Raw genomic sequence first — 18,401 nt, 5'->3', positions numbered from 1 at the left:
ACATGCTTTCTGGCTGTTTGCATGCCAGTAAACATTGGTGATTGATGTTCCCTTCCCCCACCCCACAGATTACAGTAGACACACAGGGGTTTCTCTGTTTCTCTGCAGAGATAGAGGTGGTTATGGTAAACCTTTTTTTTATTTTTTATTATTAGGATCCCCATTAGATGTTGCAAAAGCAGCAGAAACTCTTTATGGGGTCCTGTGTGTTTTTCCTTCCCTGTGTGTTTGTTTACAACTTTATGCAAGCCTATTATTTTACCTCCGCAATAAAATAATTGATTTAGTATGAATCAAGTTTCCTGTGGATTTTTTTTTTTATGTCTAACATCTGGCCATACATGTTGCATCATCAGCACTGGTGGAAAACAAAAGTTTTTTTTTGTCCCCAACAGATTCCCAGAGCCAGCAGTCCTGGAGTGTGGCAGGTGAGGATCAGAGAGAGTGAGGCTGTTGTGAAGACTTGGACAGTATGAGTTTGGTGGAGATCAGACATACGGTTGGGTCCATGACCCTGTCCTTATCCAGCACAGACTCCAAGGAGAGGTATTTTGACCGGGTGGACGAGAGTGACCCGGAATACCTCCGCAGCAGGAACATGTCACCTGAAATACAGCAGGACTTCAACATGATGGAGCAAAAGAAGAGAGTCACTCAGATCCTACAGAGTCCAGTATGTCTCTTGTTCTTTATGTCTATGTTAATGTGTGTACACAGTACAGCCATTTTCATTATCTGGCTGCAGACCATCAAATGGCCTGAAAAGTTTTGCTCTTCGAGGTCCAGGCCTGTGTCATTGGCTCTAGTAGAGACACTACATCATTGATGTCTTCAGTTTTCATTCTGATGGCTACATTTGAACTGATCTGCAAATAAAGAGGCTATTACTTTGACATTTGAGACATTTAGCAGATGCTCTTACCCTTGAGGTAGCTAGGTAAGACAAGTTAGGCAACTCAGTCATATTAAGTAGTAAGGTGTTTGTACAGTGTACATCTTTGTTGCAATGCAGTACAATGTGCCACTGTCAGAGGAAACAGTCAAGCTCCACTGCTGTGGTTTTAAATATTTAAATATGAACCAGTCCGAATAGATTTCAGCCTTATTATACTTTGCCTGCCAAATGTCCTTGTCAAGTTCACAGCTTAACTCATGAAACATTTTTGTCAAATTGAATTCTTGAGAGACAGAACAATATAGGCATGAACATAATTTTGGGCATCCACTGTATGTACATATATATATATATATATATATATATATTGTTGTTGTAGTATAAGCAGTAAATGTTGCCTATATGCACCCATGATAAATGCATATATGCAATTGTGAATCGGAGGCATAGATAATCGAGCAGTAAAATGTGGTTAGAGATGCTGCTAGGAGGTGCAACAAACACATGCCCGTAAAGTGCATGGAAATAAGATGAGCCCACGCATGTCTGTGATTGCATAACAGACCCCAACAAGTGGAACTTAGCTCATCACCATGGGAACCGCACTGAGATGGGGCGGAATGCTGGCGTTCCACCAAAGAGGCTTGCAGGAGAATCGTATATCTTGGGTATCCTTCCCAAAAAGACAACGACACTGTGGGTATAAATTAATAGGCTGGCTTAATGAGAAGGATACTTCCCAGTTACCTCTAGTGACATTGGCACAAAGAGGGTTTTAGAAGAATCTAATGTGATTTAATTCAGGAGGGCTTTTTTAGGGCTGAGAGTACACTGGAAGTACATTGTCCCAATGTGAATGGCTGAATAGACAGGGAGTTGGAACAGGGTCAATGTGAGAATAATTGCATAACTACACAACAGTAGACCATCCCAGAAGTTGTAAGATTAAGATAACTTTCTTAGTCAATTGTACACAAGACTTCCACTTTAAACCCAACCCTTCTGAAAGACGCACATATACAGGTTTTTGGAGAGGTGCAGGGGCTGCAACACTGAGCACCCAGGAAGCTGTTGTTGTGGGATGTTAAGGGTCCTTCTCAATGGTATCTAGGATTTGAAACCAGCAACCCTCCAGTTGCCAGCCCACTTTCCAGGAGATTTTTCCCTGCAGACCCGGGATTTGACCAAGCAACCCTCTGGTTGCTTGTTCACCTTTCTAACCACTAGGCTACCTTCCGCCCTACTTCCTTCCCTCATCTTATTCTTTGTGACCAGTGACCACTATCCTGGACTGGTAAAGATTGATAGATGTAAGCCAGTGACTATTGGGACTGTTTTCACTCATTTTAATATGTCATTGTTTGGTTTCCAGGTGTTTAAGGATGAGCTGGAAGGACTGGTCCAGGATCAGATGACTAAGGGCAGTAATCCAACAGGGCTGCTGGCTCTTAAGCAAGTAGCTGACCTGATCATGGCCAGTTCTGTGGGAGGGACAGGCTCCTTCACATCTCCTCTCAGTAAGTAGCAGTGTGTGCGCACACATGTGAGAGAGTACATGTGGGTCTGCATAGTCTTTCAGTAATGCATCCTGATTCTCTGCATTGTCAATGTTTTGGAACAAGGTATTCACAAAAACCTGTGACATTGAGAGCCCTTATGCAGCAAAATTCTGCTCAAGTACTTGTTGACAACATTCCACATGCCAAATGTTTCTCATAAGTCGCCCACATGTCCTGGACTTTATAATGAATTGCAGCTGTCTGGATTGTCAATTATGTTTCCCTCCATCTTTCAATGGAGATCGTCCACATAAAAAAATACTACAGTTTACTATAGAATACTACAGTACTTATTATAGAATTCTGTAGTAAAATGTAGTATACTGTAGAATATTACACAACGGGTGGGTCTAATAATGGATGTAGATTGGTTAAAACTGCATTCCAGCCGGTATCTATTCCACAATTTACCACCAGTATACTACAATCTGCAAAGACACTTAATTAATTACTGTAGTATATACACCACAGTTACGACAGTAATTACAGTGCATTCGGAAAGTATTTAGACCCCTTCCATTTTTCCAAATTTTGTTACGTGACAGACTTATTCGAAAATGTATTAAATAAACATGTTCCTTGTCAATCTACACACAATAACCCATAATGACAAAGTGAAAACAGGTTTTTAGACATTTTTGCACATGCATTATAAATAAAAAAACAAAAATAGCTTATTTACATACAGTTGAAGTCGGAAGTTTACATAAACCTTAGCCAAATACATTCAAACTCAGTTTTTCACAATTCCTGACATTTAATCCTAATAATAATTCCCTGTTTTAGGTCAGTTAGGATCACCACTTTTTTGTAAGAATGTGAAATGTCAGAGTAATAGTTTAGTTATTTATTTCAGCTTTTATTTCTTTCATCACATTCCCAATGGGTCAGAAGTTTACATACACTCAATTAGTATTTGGTAGCATTGCCTTTAAATTGTTTAACTTGGGTCAAACGTTTCGAGTAGCCTTCCACAAGCTTCCCACAATAAGTTGGGTGAATTTTGGCCCATTCCTCCTGACAGAGCTGGTGTAACTGAGTCCGTTTTGTAGGCCTCCTTGCTGGCACATGCTTTTTCAGTTCTTCCCACAAATTTTCCAAGCTGTTTAAAGGCAAAGTCAACTTAGTGTATGTAAACTTCTGACCCACTGGAATTGTGATACAGTGAATTATAAGTGAAATAATCTGTCTGTAAACAACTGTTGGGAAAATTACTTGTGTCATGCATAAAGTAGATGTCCTAACCGACTTGCCAAAACTATAGTTTGTAAACAAGAAATTCTTGGATGGCAGTCCAGTCCACCTGGCCATGCTGCTGCTCCAGTTTCAACTTCCACCTGACAGTGCTGCTGCTCTAGTTTCAACTGTTCTGCCTTATTATTATTCGACCATGCTGGTCATTTATGAACATTTGAACATCTTGGCCATGTTCTGTTATAATCTCCACCCGGCACAGCCAGAAGAGGACTGGCCACCCCACATAGCCTGGTTCCTCTCTAGGTTTCTTCCTAGGTATTGGCCTTTCTAGGGAGTTTTTCCTAGCCACCGTGCTTCTACACCTGCATTGCTTGCTGTTTGGGGTTTTAGGCTGGGTTTCTGTACAGCACTTTGAGATATCAGCTGATGTACGAAGGGCTATATAAATAAATTTGATTTGATTTGATTTGATTTTGGAGTGGTTGAAAAACTAGTTTTAATGACTCCAACCTAAGTGTATGTAAACTTCCGACTTCAACTGTAAGTATTCAGACTAGAGGTCGACCGATTATGATTTTTCAACACCGATACTGATACCGATTATTGGAGGACCAAAAAAAAGCCGATACCGATTAATCGGTTTATTTATTTGTAATAATGACAATTACAACAATACTGAATGAACACTTATTTTAACTTAATATAATATATCAATAAAATCAATTTAGCCCCAAATAAATAATGAACAATTTTCAATTTGGTTTAAATAATGCAAAAACAAAGTGTTGGAGAAGAAAGTAAAAGTGCAATATGTGCCATGTAAGAAAGCTAACGTTTAAGCTCCTTGCTCAGAACATGAGAACATATGAAAGCTGGTGGTTCCCTTTAACATGAGTCCTCAATATTCCCAGGTAAGAAGTTTTAGGTTGTAGTTATTATAGGACTATTTCTCTCTATACCATTTGTATTTCATTAACCTTTGACTATTGGATGTTCTTTTAGGCACTTTATTAGGACATGATTTGGAAAGGCACACACCTGTCTATATAAGGTTCCACAGTTGACAGTGCATGTCAGAGCCAAAACCAAGCCATGAGCTCGAATGAATTTTCTTTAGAGTGCCGAGACAGGATTGTGTCGAGGCACAGATCTGGTGAAAGGTACCAAAACATTTCTGCAGCATTGAAGGTCCCCAAAGAACACGGTGGCCTCCATTGTTCTTAAATGGAAGAAGTTTGGAACCACCAATACTTTTCCTAGAACTGGCTGCCCTGCCAAACCAGGAATTCGGGGGAGAATGTAGGTGACCAAGAACAGGTAGTTGACCAAGGTAGGTGACCAAGAACCCGATTATCACTCTGAGTGAGCTTCAGAGTTCCTCTGTGGAGATGGGAGAATCTTCCAGAAGAACAACCATCTCTGCAGCACTCCACCAATCAGGCCTTTATGGTAGAGTGGCCAGATGGAAAGCACTCCTCAGTAAAAGGCACATGACAGCCCGCTTGGAGTTTGCCAAAAGGACACTAAAGGACTCTCAGACCATGAGAAACAAGATTCTCTGGTCTGATGAAAACAAGATTGAACTCTTTGGGGTTCTGTTTTGTTGAATGCCCTTTAAAGTATAAAGTCAAAAAATATATACTACTCAGAACTCATGAGACGTTCTGAGAACAGCACTATTATGATCCAAAAGTTAAGCAAGGAATGCTGAGATGTAGTGATTTAATGAGAAAGTCATTTTTATAGCAATCGTTTGAGCTAAATGTTGTTAGAGGAACTTGAAAAGAGAGAGGTAGAACATTTTAAGAGCTGTTCATGTTGAACGAGTAGTCATGGAGAAAGCTAATTCCATTGACCATGTTATAATACAACGTGAACATGAAGAAAGCTCTTGTTTCATGAACATTCATAAATGTTATATCTCTGAAGTATTATGAATGGTTTAGCTTGTTTAGTTTGAACAAAGGTGGCCGTTTAGAAATTTGTGGTGCTTGTCACGAAGGCTGTAGGGTGTTAGTGACTGTGCTCTCGGTCACATCAGTTCACCATGAATGCAATGCGTTTTCTCTCCAGGCCCAGGGATGGTCGCCCCAGTCAATGACCTCTATGGGGTAGAGTCTCCATCCTTTACCAAAGGGGAGAAACAGTGTCGCTGTAAGCTAGCCAGTGTCTACAGACTGGTGGACCTTTTCAGCTGGGCCCATTTCACCAGCTCATACATTACTGTGAGTAGAACCCACATTAAAAAAAAACGTATTATAGCAACTTAATGTAGCATCAAGGAAAGGGGGATACCTAGTCAGTTGTACAACTGAATGCATTCAACTGAAATGTGTCTTCCGCATTTAACCCAACACCTCTGAATAAGAGAGGTGCACAGGGGCTACAGTATACTACAGTGAATACTATAGTATTTATACCATAGTATAGTGTTTTACACTATACTAGGAACACTAGGAATGTTTACTGAAACTGTTAGGAAATGAAAACATAGCGGTTGTCTCCTATGGCTTTGAGGTGGAGGCAGCACTGTCTCTTTATAAACCAACAGTCACTGTTGAAGTGGTTGTGAAATATTAGGGTTCTGTTTTGTCGAATGCCCTTTATAAAGTGTAAAGTCTCTGAATCAGAGATGAGCGGGGGGCTGCCATAATCGGCATCCATGTCTTCGGGCGCCTGGGGAACAGTGGGTTAACTGCCTTGCTCAGGGGCAGAACAACAGATTTTTACCTTGTCAGCTTGGGGATTCGATCCAGCAACCTCTTGATTACTTGCCCAACGCCCTAACCACTAGACTCATAAGCACAGTATGAATCCTGATTACTGTAGGCACGTCAAAATTACACATGGAGTTCTCAGTCACCCAATACACATTCTATTTTTGCAATTGGCAAGCATTGTTAAAGTATAAATAGTCATTTTTATCTTGATAATTGTCTATATCCAGTAGCAAATTATATAGCTGGTACAATGTTGCTCTTGGCAATGCATGCCTTTTGACATTTGCTTGTCATATACGTTTTCCTTGTACAGGTCCGGGTTAGCAAAGAACAAGACCATGTTCTTATCATCCCACAAGGGCTCTCTTTCACTGAAGTGACGGCTGGCAGTCTGGTAGGTATAATGGTCCATGCGCTTTCATATTCCAGATACACATGGCTTAGAACGACCCTAGAAAATAACAGCTTGTGCTTATCTCCAGTGGGTGAACAACACAATCATTAATAATACAAAACAACCCTATTCAGATGTGTGAATTGTGCAGAATATGTGTTCAGACTATTGACAGGGCCTCATAATCAATAGCCAGCCACTCAAACAGCCCCTGGCTGTGCTGAGAGACATGCCTCGCTACTTCAGCAAGGGGTCAAGGAGAATTGACAATTGTGTTGAATGGATGTTTTCTAGTTTGTTGTCAGCATGTAGATGCCGTAATACAGTATTGATGGAAGTCCCAATAGAAGGATAACTAGATTCCTCTTGCAATATAATCATAATAACTGAATACAGTGAGTAACAGCACAATGAGTTGGAATAATACCAAATACATTAGTGTGACTTTGGTTCCGATTCAGTATCTTGCTGCCATAGTAGACCTAGAGATGTTGTGTCCTGGTCTGTTTCCAGGTGAAAGTGAACATGATTGGTGATGTTGTCGACCAGGGATCCACCCACCTGGAGGTGGACCACTCTGGCTTCAGCCCTCACGCTGCTGTCTATTCCATGCGCCCTGACGTCAGGTGTATCATACACATCCACACCTCTGCCACTGCTGCTGTGAGTACACTTTAAACTAAAGCTCAATGAGTGGCCATGTCCCTTCATGACTGAAAGAAGAGCAACCTCTGGAAGTGTATTTACCATCTCTACCATCTCATCTTTGTTTCATTATTGTATATACACTAAGTGCACCTAATGTAATTGTGCTGTTGCCTTCTAAAGTTCATAGTTACTAGTTTATAGTTGCTATATGTCTGATGTTTTACTAGCCGGAAATAACTTTTGTTAGTTGTTGGTGACACGGTTGCTTTTATCCTGAACTCACAGGTGTCCTCGATGAAATGTGGCATCCTGCCCATTTCCCAAGAGGCTCTGGTTCTGGGCGATGTTGCCTACTTCGGTTACCAAGGCTGTCTGGATGATCAAGAAGAGAAGGTGGAGTTCCAGAAAGCCCTAGGGCCCACTGCCAAGGTAACGCAGAATGATGGGTTTCCTTAACAACAACAGGCTCACTGTCGTGTGTGCCAAACATAGAAACAGAACATTTAATGCATTTAATCAAACTGTTCTGTTACTGTAGTAATTGCTCTTTCTACACAGGTATAAGAGCATTTAAAATGCATTTTCACATTACAGGAAGTTGTATCCACTTGCTAAACTGCTTCACCTTTCATGTCTTTGTATTTACTTCTGTATTCATATGGCCTTTTTTGATGTTGTTATCCCACACTTAATCATTTTGTAGGTGCTTGTTCTGAGGAACCATGGCCTGGTTGCTCTGGGGGAGACTATTGAGGAGGCTTTCCACTACATTTACCACTCACAGCAGGCTTGTGAAGTCCAGGTAACACTTGAATTCATCAGCCACACCTTTTCTACCACATTATTGTATAGGTCATGGAATAGTTCACTGCTATTTCTTTTTTCTTACCATGGAAATAGGATGTTGGTGTGCTGCAATCCAAGATATATGCGTGTTTATTTTGCCTCAGTAAACGTGTGTGGTCTAAACCCACCAGCATGTATTACATATGAATAAAAATGCTCCCAGGTTTTTGGAAACAAATCAAACTTGGTGTTGGTCATTTTTCAATTGAATGATATTGTGTTACATTCCCTGTGTGAGAGAGAAACAAGTAAGAAGTCAAACATCTGTTAAAACAAAGCTAAATCAAATACTCTATGTGTGATTAAAACCACTGTTCTCAAACAGCACCAGGTGGAGTTTAGTGTTCTAGGACTTGGTTGAGTCCCCATGTAACTCATAGCTCTATGTGGAGCAGACAGATAATGTGTTCTCTTATCATCATATGAGTGGCGCAGCGGTCTATGGCACTGCATCTCAGAGCTAGAGGCGTCGCTACAGACCCTGGTTCGATGCCGGGCTGTATCACAACCGGCCGTGATCGGGAGTCCCATAGGGCGGCACGCAATTGGCCCAGCGTCGTCCGAGTTAGGGAAGGGCTTGGCCAGGGTTAGGCCGCCATTGTAAATAAGAATTTGTTCTTAACTGACGTGCCTAGTAAAATAAAAATGTGTCTGGGATAGTGTTGGTTTATCCATTGAGCAGGTTATTCCATGTGTGGTCAGTCTGGGATTCCTCTGTTTTCTTTACTACACTCTAGTGATGCCTCGTGACACATTTTACCTCATATTTTCACTATAATAGCTAGTTTTAGACTTTACTCATTATCCGGCTAACCTGGTGAATTCAAATGGTCAGGAAAAATTCCTGACCTCGACTATATGTGTTTTTGATGTGGTCATTCAGGTCAGTGCTCTGCGGTGCTCTGCAGGAGTAGAGAACCTGGTGCTCCTGGACAGGGAGAGGTTCAAGCCCCTGACCCATGGAGTGGCTGCTGCTGGGGTCACCGTGGACAGCGAAATCAAGTGGAAAGTGGGCGAGGCAGAGTTTGAGTCGCTCATGAGGATGCTGGACAACCTGGTAGGTGACCTGACCATTATACCTGACCTTTCCCACAATGCTTTGGGTTTCCTCTCCCATGCACATCCTGAGGATGTGTGTGAATATATTGACATCATAATCCCAACCGGAAAGTAGTATTTTTAACTCGTGAATCAAACATGGGGGATCATCAAGGCCAGCTGTAGCTCCTTGAACTAATGCACCATTTTTTTTGTCCCAATGTGCCTTATTAAAGACCGTTGCGTGTTTATCAAAGATGAGCATCTAATCTTAGCCTGTAGCTATCACGCTGTTTGTTAGCGATGGGTCTGTGTTTAGCATCCACTGTAGATAACTGTGTGATGTTCAACGGGCTTCCCCTTTAAACAATACTATCTCAACAACGCTGCTAATGACTAGGGCCAGACACATTCTGTGGCCACAGCAGTTGTGTTAGCTTGTACAGCTCTGTGTGATCATAGCCCGCCTCCCCCATCATGGTTTCCAGATGCCAGGCCATGCTGTGTGGAGTTAAGAGCACAGACCACACAATCCTTCAGAGTCAATTGACTGGAAAACTCAACACACTCCCTGGGTTCCGCTCAACATGGTTGGGTTTGGGGTTTGCGGTCCCCCCTTTTCTTTGATGTGTCCCTAACAACAGTTCCCCTGCCAACTGCACTGTGTTACCAGGCGTGATCCATTCCCTATGAAATCAGGCACTTTTGAAAGTGTTGTTTATATGTACTGTACATAGTGTTCCAACAATGGAGGCTTAACATTGGGTGGTCTAGGATCCCCTTAAACCACAGGCTTTAGTCACTGATATGAAGTGTATGTTCACATTGTTAAAGATGAAAATAATCTTACAAATTTGTGATGGGAAACTGCAGGACCAATGTTTGAAAACGTGTCCTTGGGAGATTGTTTTTATATGCTGTCGAGGGCCATTCACTTAACAGAGAACACCTTGTGTTTGTTTTGAGCATAATTAAGTTGCACAAACCTTTTCCTTGAAAATCTATTAAACATTCTCAACACTAATAGAGACTTTACAGTTGATGGATAACAGGTGTCCGAGTTTTCGTGGAATCCATTTTGACAGGTGGACTGAAACATTGTCTCTCTGTGTTGCTAGGGTTACCGTACAGGCTATACGTACCACCACCCAATAGTGAGGGAAAAGATTCGGACCAAAAATGATGTGGAGATTCCTGCCACGGTCTACACTGTCCCTTTGCAGGACAGTGATCTGGGTCAGAGAAACCCCTTTAACTTCCTGGTGCAGAAACAGCAGAGGGAGAGGGCACGCTGGCTCAACTCTCCCAACAGCTACCTGAAGGTCAATGTGCCTGAACGCTCACTCAGTGGACAGTGTAGCCCCAGAACCAAGACCATGGTGAGCTCCTATAAACCAGTCTTCTTCAATCTACCTTGTGTACCGGTAGACTACATTGTGTACATGCAGTATTGCACCTCTATTGCTTCCACCTAACAATATGTCTTCCTATAGCAGAGATGCAATATCACATGTTGTAGGTTAGCCTGCCCTCTTGTGGAATGTTGTATAACTACATGTAAGAAACATATTTCCCTACATAACATCTTCTAAAGGTGTCCGCATGCTTCCCACCCGGAACAGTTTGTGCATATATTATGAAGAAGTTTTGTGACGTTTTTGTTCGTTTTGTGATTGGTCAACAATTGGTCAAGCTGTTGCTACTCTTTGTTTATTATCTATGCATGGTCACTTTACCCCTACCTACATGTACATATTATCTCCACTACCTCGACTACCCAGTACCCCTGCACATTGACCCGGTACCCTTTGTATATATACTCTTTATTGTTATTTTTGTGTTAACATTTTTCCTTTAGTTTATTTAGCAGATTTGTCTTACTTTTTAAAAACTCTGCATTGATGGTTATGGCTCGTAAGCATTTCACGGTAAGGTGTGTGACAAATTTGATTTGAACAGTATTTTTCAATGAAGTGTTTGCTGCCATTCAACGAGAGATTCATCATTTTCATACACATTTGCGACTAAGACCTCTGCAAAAACTTCAAAATTAAGGACATTTCTTGAGTGATCTTGGATAAATTCAGATTATTTTGAGGAAGTGTATAGTGCCTTCAGAAAGTATTCACATCCCTTTTTTTCTCCATTTTGTTGTGTAACAGACCGAATTTAAAATGGATTTAATTAAGATTTTTGGTCACGGGCCTACACACAATACCACAAAAATGTCAAAGTGGAATTATGTTTTGAGAAATGTTTACAAATTCATGAATTAAAAACTTAAATGTCTTGAGTCAATAAGTATTGAAATATGTTCAGGAGTAAAAACAAGTTGAATAATAAGTTGCATGGACTCACTCTGTGTGCAATAATAGTGTTTAACATGATTTTTGAATTACTAACTCGTCTCTGTACCCCACACATACAATTATATGTAAGGTCCCTCAGTCGAGCAATGAATTTCAAACATGGATTCAACCACAAAGTCCAGGGAGGTTTACCAATGCCTAGCAAAAACTGGAACTTATTGGTAGATGAGTAAAAAAAACATACATTGAATATCCATTTGAGCATGAAGTTATTAATTACACTTTGGATGGTGTATCAATACACCCAGTCACTACAAAGATACAGGCATCCTTCCTAACTCAGTGGCCGGAGAGGAAGGAAATGGCTCAGGGATTTCACCATGAGGCCAATGGTGAAGGTTAAATAATTTAATGGCTATGATAAGAGAATTGAGGATGGATCAACAACATTGTAGTTACTCCACAATACTAACCTAATTGACAGAGTGAAAAGAAGAAGCATGTACAGAATAAAAACATTCCAAACATGCATTCTGTTTGCAACAAGGCACTAAAGTAATATAGCAAAAAAATGTGGCAAAGGAATTATATTTTTGTCTTGAATACAAAGTGTTGTTTGGGGCAAATCCAATAGAACACATTACTGAGTACCACTCTCCATATTTTCAAGCATAGTAGTGGCTGCATCATGTTATGGGTATGCTTGTAATTGTTAAGGACTGGAGAGTTTTTCAGGATAAATTATAAACTGAATGGCGCTAAGCACAGGCAAAATCCTAGAGGAAAACCTGGTTCAGTCTGCTTTCCACCAGACACTAGGAAATAAATTCACCTTTCAGCAAAAAGGATTTAATACGCTCTAGACTGAAGTATCTTTATTAAACCAGTATCTTTCCTTTCAGTGGATGAAATCTGAAGAGACCAGCAATGGCACTGGCACCTCCATAAAGATCGAGGACCCCAACCAGTTTGTTCCCCTTAATACAAACCCCACTGATGTTCTGGAGAAGAGGAACCGGGTGAGCTAGAATATCATGTTCTCTAATCATGTTCCTTATTGACATGTTCAGACATATTGGGCTGGGATACATATTGAGTTCAACAGCTTGACCATTTGCTACACACATTGTAAAGGAGGTACTGTGCAGTGACCTATAGGATGCAGCCTGTCTCCCTCTGGCATGACAACTGGGTGGTTCAATCAGTCATGAAGCATTTGTATACATTTTTATGGATGCTTAACAGAACTTAAAAGAATTTGTAATGGAAATCTGTATTTTAGATAAGGCAACAGAACACTGTTGATCACATGACTCCAGGACCAAAGTCCCATCTTCTAGCTGGCATCGTTGTGGACACCATACCAGGACCAGTAAGTACTTGGGTCAGCTTCACACCACACAACACTAATACGATATGGTGGTGAGTTCCATGACGGTCATGATCAGAAGACTGTAATGTGGGTCTTCATTGGTCCATCCTTATATTCTGTTCAGTGACATAGTTGGGTTGAAGCTCACTGGTATGGACCTTCCCATTGGTTTAAGGTTTGACTGGGCATTTGTGGAGCTCATTAGTCACTAAGCAGTATGTATAGCAGTTAAGTTTAACCCCATTGTTCTGTATCTCTCTCTCCCCTCAGGCCTTTATCATTGAGGATGAGGAGCAGATGCGCTCTCTTCCTCCCAACCCCTTCAGTGAGCTGACAGAGAAGGTGCTAGAAGAGTATAAGAGCGTTGTGGAGCGAAGGCAGTTTTGCCAGGATGGTACGATTCTCCCCTATCCCATACAAATATCAACACTGTCATCATGATGTAGAACACTCACTTCATCAACATTTCATTTAATTCTCACCTCTGTTATCTACAGTACTGCTACTGTATTTGTGTTGCTGAATCTGTGATGACTAGGGACCAATGTTTTATCTGGCCAGGTCACATGGTCAGGAAAACTCCAGGCCCTATTGATAACCCTTGAACTTGCAGATGCTGATATCACAGATGCAGATGAGATGACAACATTTGACGATTCCACCATCTCACTGTCCCTGTCTCCACTCATGTCTCCTGCCAAAGGTAGTATTTCATAAGAAAGGAGCAAGACCGGTGTGTCCAATAAAGTTTCCATGAGAAGATGAATTCCTAAATCAGGGCATTCCTTCTCATAAACCTTTTATTCGTTCAAATTTTTTGGAGTTATGGAAAGGGTGCACTATAGACAAAATGGTCATCTTCATTCTTCCTGCAGTTATACACTTTTCTACAAGCCCCCATCTTTCCTCACTGACTTGGTTTCTTCCCATTAACAGAGATCATACCCAATGGGAAAGATTATATGGAAGAACTGGAAGAGAAACTAAACATCAAAGTATCCAAGCTCAGTATAAGCACCACAGAGATGGTTGAAATATCCATAACCTCAGAGAAATCATTGGGAGACGAGACCCCTGACAGCCAAACCAAGTCCCCCAAGAAGAAAAATAAGTTTCGCACTCCCTCCTTCCTTAAAATGAATTGTAAAAAGGAGAAGGCTGAGGCCTAGAGGGAGAGACACTGAAGAATGACATGTCAGCTTATTTGGGATGAGATGAGCTCATGGGATGAGATGTGTTCCTTAGAGGAAATGTATGAGTCACTAAGATCTTAATAGATCTCCAGCTTTTGGAAAGGAGCAACTGTAACAATAAGCCTGTTATTACAATCTCCTTATTACTCAATCACTTCCTCTGAGGGCTCCACATATGAATAGGGCTCCAGGCATGATGGGTTGAACATGTAGTATATCAGCTGCATTGTTCTTAGTACCGTAGCCAATTCGCAATTCTGCAATACAGATCAATTATAATATACTGTGCAGATACAGAACCTCATTCTTTAAAATATAAAACTCTTACTGAAATACCACATTGCCTGCTATGTATTTGTGGTCAGATACTTTTTTTCATTCAGCCCATCATTAAACAGTAGGCCAGAGATGAAGGTGAGACATATAAACGTCATCTATGTTGTGCATGACACAAGTCATTTTTCCAACAATTGTTTACAGACAGATTATTTCACTTATAATTCACTGGATCACAATTCCAGTGGGTCAGAAATTTACATACACTAAGTTGACTGTGCCTTTAAACAGCTGGGAAAATTCCAGAAAATTATGTCATGCCTTTAGAAGCTTCTGATAGGCTAATTTACATAATTTTAGTCAATTGGAGGTGTACCTGTGGATGTATTTCAAGGCCTACCTTCAAACTCAATTCCTCTTTGCTTGACATCATGGGAGAATCAAAAGAAATCAGCCAAGACCTCCACAAGTCTGGTTCGTTCTTGGGAGCAATTTCCAAATGCCTGAAGGTACCACGTTCATCTGTACAAACAATAGTACTCAAGTATAAACACCATGGGACCACGCAGCCGTCATACTGCTCAGGAAGGAGACGTGTTCTGTCTCCTAGAGATGAACGTACTTTGTTGCGAAAAGTGCAAATCAATCCCAGAACAACAGCAAGGGACCTTGTGAAGATGTTGGAGGAAGCAAGTACAAAAGTATCTATATCCACAGTAAAACAAGTCCTATACCGACATAACCTGAAAGGCCGCTCAGCAAAGAACAAGCCACTGCTCCAAAACCGCCATAAAAAAAACACTACGGTTTGCAACTGCACATGGCATCAAATATCGTACTTTTTGGAGGAATGTCCTCTGGTCTGATAAACGAAAATAGAACTGTTTGTCCATAATGACCATCATTATGTTTGGAGGAAAAAGGGGGAGGCTTGCAAGCCAAAAAACACCATTCCAACCATGAAGCATGGGGGTGGCAGCATCATGTTGTGGGGGTGCTCTGCTCTGCTTTGGTGCACTTCACAAAATAGATGGCATTGTGAGGAAAGAAAATTATGTGGATATATTGAAGCAACATCAAGACATCAGTCAGGAATTTAAAGCTTGGTTGCAAATGGGTCTTCCAAATGGACAATGACCCCAAGCATACTTCCAAAGTTGTGGAAAAATGGCTTAAGGACAACAAAGTCAAGGTATTGGAGTGGCCATCACAAAGCCCTGACCTCAATCCTATAGAACATTTGTGGGCAGAACTGAAAAAGCGTGTGCGAGCAAGGAGGCCTAAAAACCTGACTCAGTTATACCAGCTCTGTCAGGAGGAATGGGCCAAAATTCACCCAACTTATTGTGGGAAGCTTGTGGAAGGCTACACTAAACGTTTGACCCAAGTTAAACAATTTAAAGGCAATGCAACCAAATACTAATTGAGTGTATGTAAACTTCTGACCCACTGGGAATGTGAGGAAAGAAATACAATTTGAAATAAATCATTCTCTCTACTATTATTCAGACATTTCACATTCTTCAAATAAAGTGGTGATCCTAACTGACCTAAAACAGGATTTTTTTCTAGGATTAAATGTCAGGAATTGTGAAAAACTGAGTTTAAATGTATTTAGCTAAAGTGTATGTAAACTTCTGACTTCAACTGTATATGAAGTCAAGCCTTAAGGAGTGTGGTTCGTTTTTATCTGGGCCTATTCATAATAGTGCTGTATTAGTTTTAGTTGATATAAAGTAGGCTAAAGTATTGGTTGTAGTAGTGTTTATAATTATTCAGTATTTGGTTAACATTTTGATATACACTCCATGTCTTCTTAATAATAATTGTACTATGAAATAATAATTTTAACAATGTAAGACAGAGAAGGCAATTTTAGCTGGGTATGTTTTTCAGAAACTTTTATTTATGCCAGTGATATTATTTTAGTGGTTGCTACTTCTTCATTATTGTGACAAAATGAACTGAAAGTGTGAAGATTTGAAAAATCTCCAATCTATATGAGCTCAATACTGCTGAATCCTTTTTTTTTTTACCGCATTCACTGATATCTTGGCATGGATATCACTACTGAATGCTAAATTACAAATGTAACGATATGAAATAGGCCTATATCAGATTGTAAAATGTATAATGAATGTGTTGTGTATGTGAAATATTTGTTAAGACAGTATTTTGATAGATAATTTGAAAGTTGGCCATACAAAAGTAATAAAATGTTTAATGTTACCATTTCCCCCCAAATTAAGAAAGAAATGCAAGATTATGGCAAAAAAAACTTCGGGCTATGGCTGAACTATGCCTCTTTTTGCCTCCCCAATGTCTTGATTTTGTCACTAGGTGTAGAACTAAGATTGCTTAATAAGGTTAGCTCACTCGTCTCACTTTTCAAAAACATTCAATTACATTTGTATGGCCTTATGGCAGATTAATAGCAATATGTTATAAAAAGCTGTTCTCTGGACCAGAGTTAAACTGAAGACAAAGTCAAACATCCAGAGACGATATAAATCGAGGATTTATCCCAGTTAGCAATGTGAATGATTTTCTTCGATCCAAAGGGAGAAACTTGGTTTTCCTTTGTAGATACTACGTTTTGTGAAGCAGTTTTAAATGCAATACTGAAATTAAGGTTGATTCATTTGCAACGGTTGCTTTAACATTTATGTTGTATGTTTTTATGCTTGTCAGTTTATGCTCTGTTAAAGTATTACAAGCATGCCTCCCGAGTGACGCAGCGGTCTAAGACACTGCACCGCGGAGCTAGAGGTGTCACTACAGACCCGGGTTCGATCCCAGGCGGTATCACAACCGGCTGTGATCGGTAGTCCCAAAAGGCGGCCCACAATTGGCCCAGCGTCATACATTTTTGGCCGGGCTAGGCCGTCATTGTAAATAAGAATTTGTTCTTAACCGACTTGCCTAGTTAAATAAAGGGAATATTGTTTTTAATGACTTGACCCTCGCCTCGCAATCCCGTTGGGGAGTTGCAGCAATGAGACAAGATCGAAATTGAGGAGAAAAGAAGTCGGTAAAATACAAGAAATTAAGTATCACAAGCTAACTGAATTGAATATACCCAGTATATCATGTTCACAGTCCCAGTTAATTTGTATTACTAATGCTTATTTTGTTTGAATTGCTTGTGTATTGACTGAGCTTTTGTAATGTGTGCTCTGAATAGCAGCTTCATAGCTTTTCATTACATTCCTTATGAGTTTACATTTCACCATATGTAATAAAAACCGTGTGTTTACATGATTGTATTATTTTACCAAGGTTGATTGAAACATAGTGTTGCTTACAATCTTTTAAATCGTTTTGCATTCTTATGTCATTAAATCATGCAACAAACATTGACATACATGTAACTGCCAAAATAATGGAAACACTTGAGTAAATGAGGGATACTAAGTACATTGAAAGCAGGTGCTTCCACACAGGAGTGGTTCCTGAGTTAATTATGCAATTAACATCCATTCACCTTTAGGGTCATGTATAACAATGCTGGACAGGCCATTATTTTGGCTACATGGCTATGGCCCCATCCACAGGGCACAAGTTGTCACTGAATGGCTTGATGAGCATGAAACTGATGTAAACCATTTTGCTCTTAAACTCAACTCTGGACCTCAAAGCCAGTTTCACTGCTTTTTTAAATTGTTCCTCTAATCAGGGACTGATTTAGACTTGGGACACCAGGTGTGTGCAATTAATTATCAGGTCGATCAGAGAACCAGCAGGCTCTGAATTTCGTAGGGTAAGCGTTGAATACCCCTGACATATGCCATGGCTGTCTTAGTAACCAGATTTCAAACCAATTGTACACTTATGGGAGATTCTGGAGCGGCGCCAGAGTCAACGTTTTCCACCACCATCAACAAAACACAAAATTATGGAATTTGTCATGAAAAAAGTGTGTCACATCCCTCCAATAGTGTTCCAAACTCTTGT

At 40.4% G+C, this 18,401-nt stretch overlaps 1 protein-coding gene across 3 annotated transcripts in view; it reads left to right on the top strand.

Moving 5' to 3' along the window:
• Positions 1-17,703, top strand: part of LOC109899728 (gamma-adducin) — a 31,978-nt gene extending 14,275 nt beyond the window's left edge. For 2 of the 3 annotated variants that reach the window (XM_031835695.1, XM_020495198.2), the window contains exons 2-15: positions 396-673; positions 2,268-2,412; positions 5,725-5,876; positions 6,685-6,765; positions 7,279-7,428; positions 7,699-7,842; positions 8,117-8,215; positions 9,143-9,316; positions 10,416-10,676; positions 12,509-12,625; positions 12,889-12,978; positions 13,249-13,372; positions 13,592-13,681; positions 13,915-17,703. In XM_031835695.1, coding sequence (XP_031691555.1) covers positions 473-673; positions 2,268-2,412; positions 5,725-5,876; positions 6,685-6,765; positions 7,279-7,428; positions 7,699-7,842; positions 8,117-8,215; positions 9,143-9,316; positions 10,416-10,676; positions 12,509-12,625; positions 12,889-12,978; positions 13,249-13,372; positions 13,592-13,681; positions 13,915-14,147 — 2,061 coding nt within the window. In that variant the 5' untranslated portion in view covers positions 396-472 and the 3' untranslated portion in view covers positions 14,148-17,703. The remainder of the gene's footprint in view (positions 1-395; positions 674-2,267; positions 2,413-5,724; positions 5,877-6,684; positions 6,766-7,278; positions 7,429-7,698; positions 7,843-8,116; positions 8,216-9,142; positions 9,317-10,415; positions 10,677-12,508; positions 12,626-12,888; positions 12,979-13,248; positions 13,373-13,591; positions 13,682-13,914) is intronic. The other variant, XM_031835696.1, reaches the window with a different exon arrangement.
• Positions 17,704-18,401: the final 698 nt, after the last annotated feature.

The sequence above is a fragment of the Oncorhynchus kisutch genome, linkage group LG11 (assembly GCF_002021735.2).
Source record: "Oncorhynchus kisutch isolate 150728-3 linkage group LG11, Okis_V2, whole genome shotgun sequence".
Taxonomy (NCBI): Eukaryota; Metazoa; Chordata; class Actinopteri; order Salmoniformes; family Salmonidae; genus Oncorhynchus; species Oncorhynchus kisutch.
Note: the sequence above shows the minus strand (reverse complement) of the source record. Positions and strands in the feature narration are given on the sequence as shown.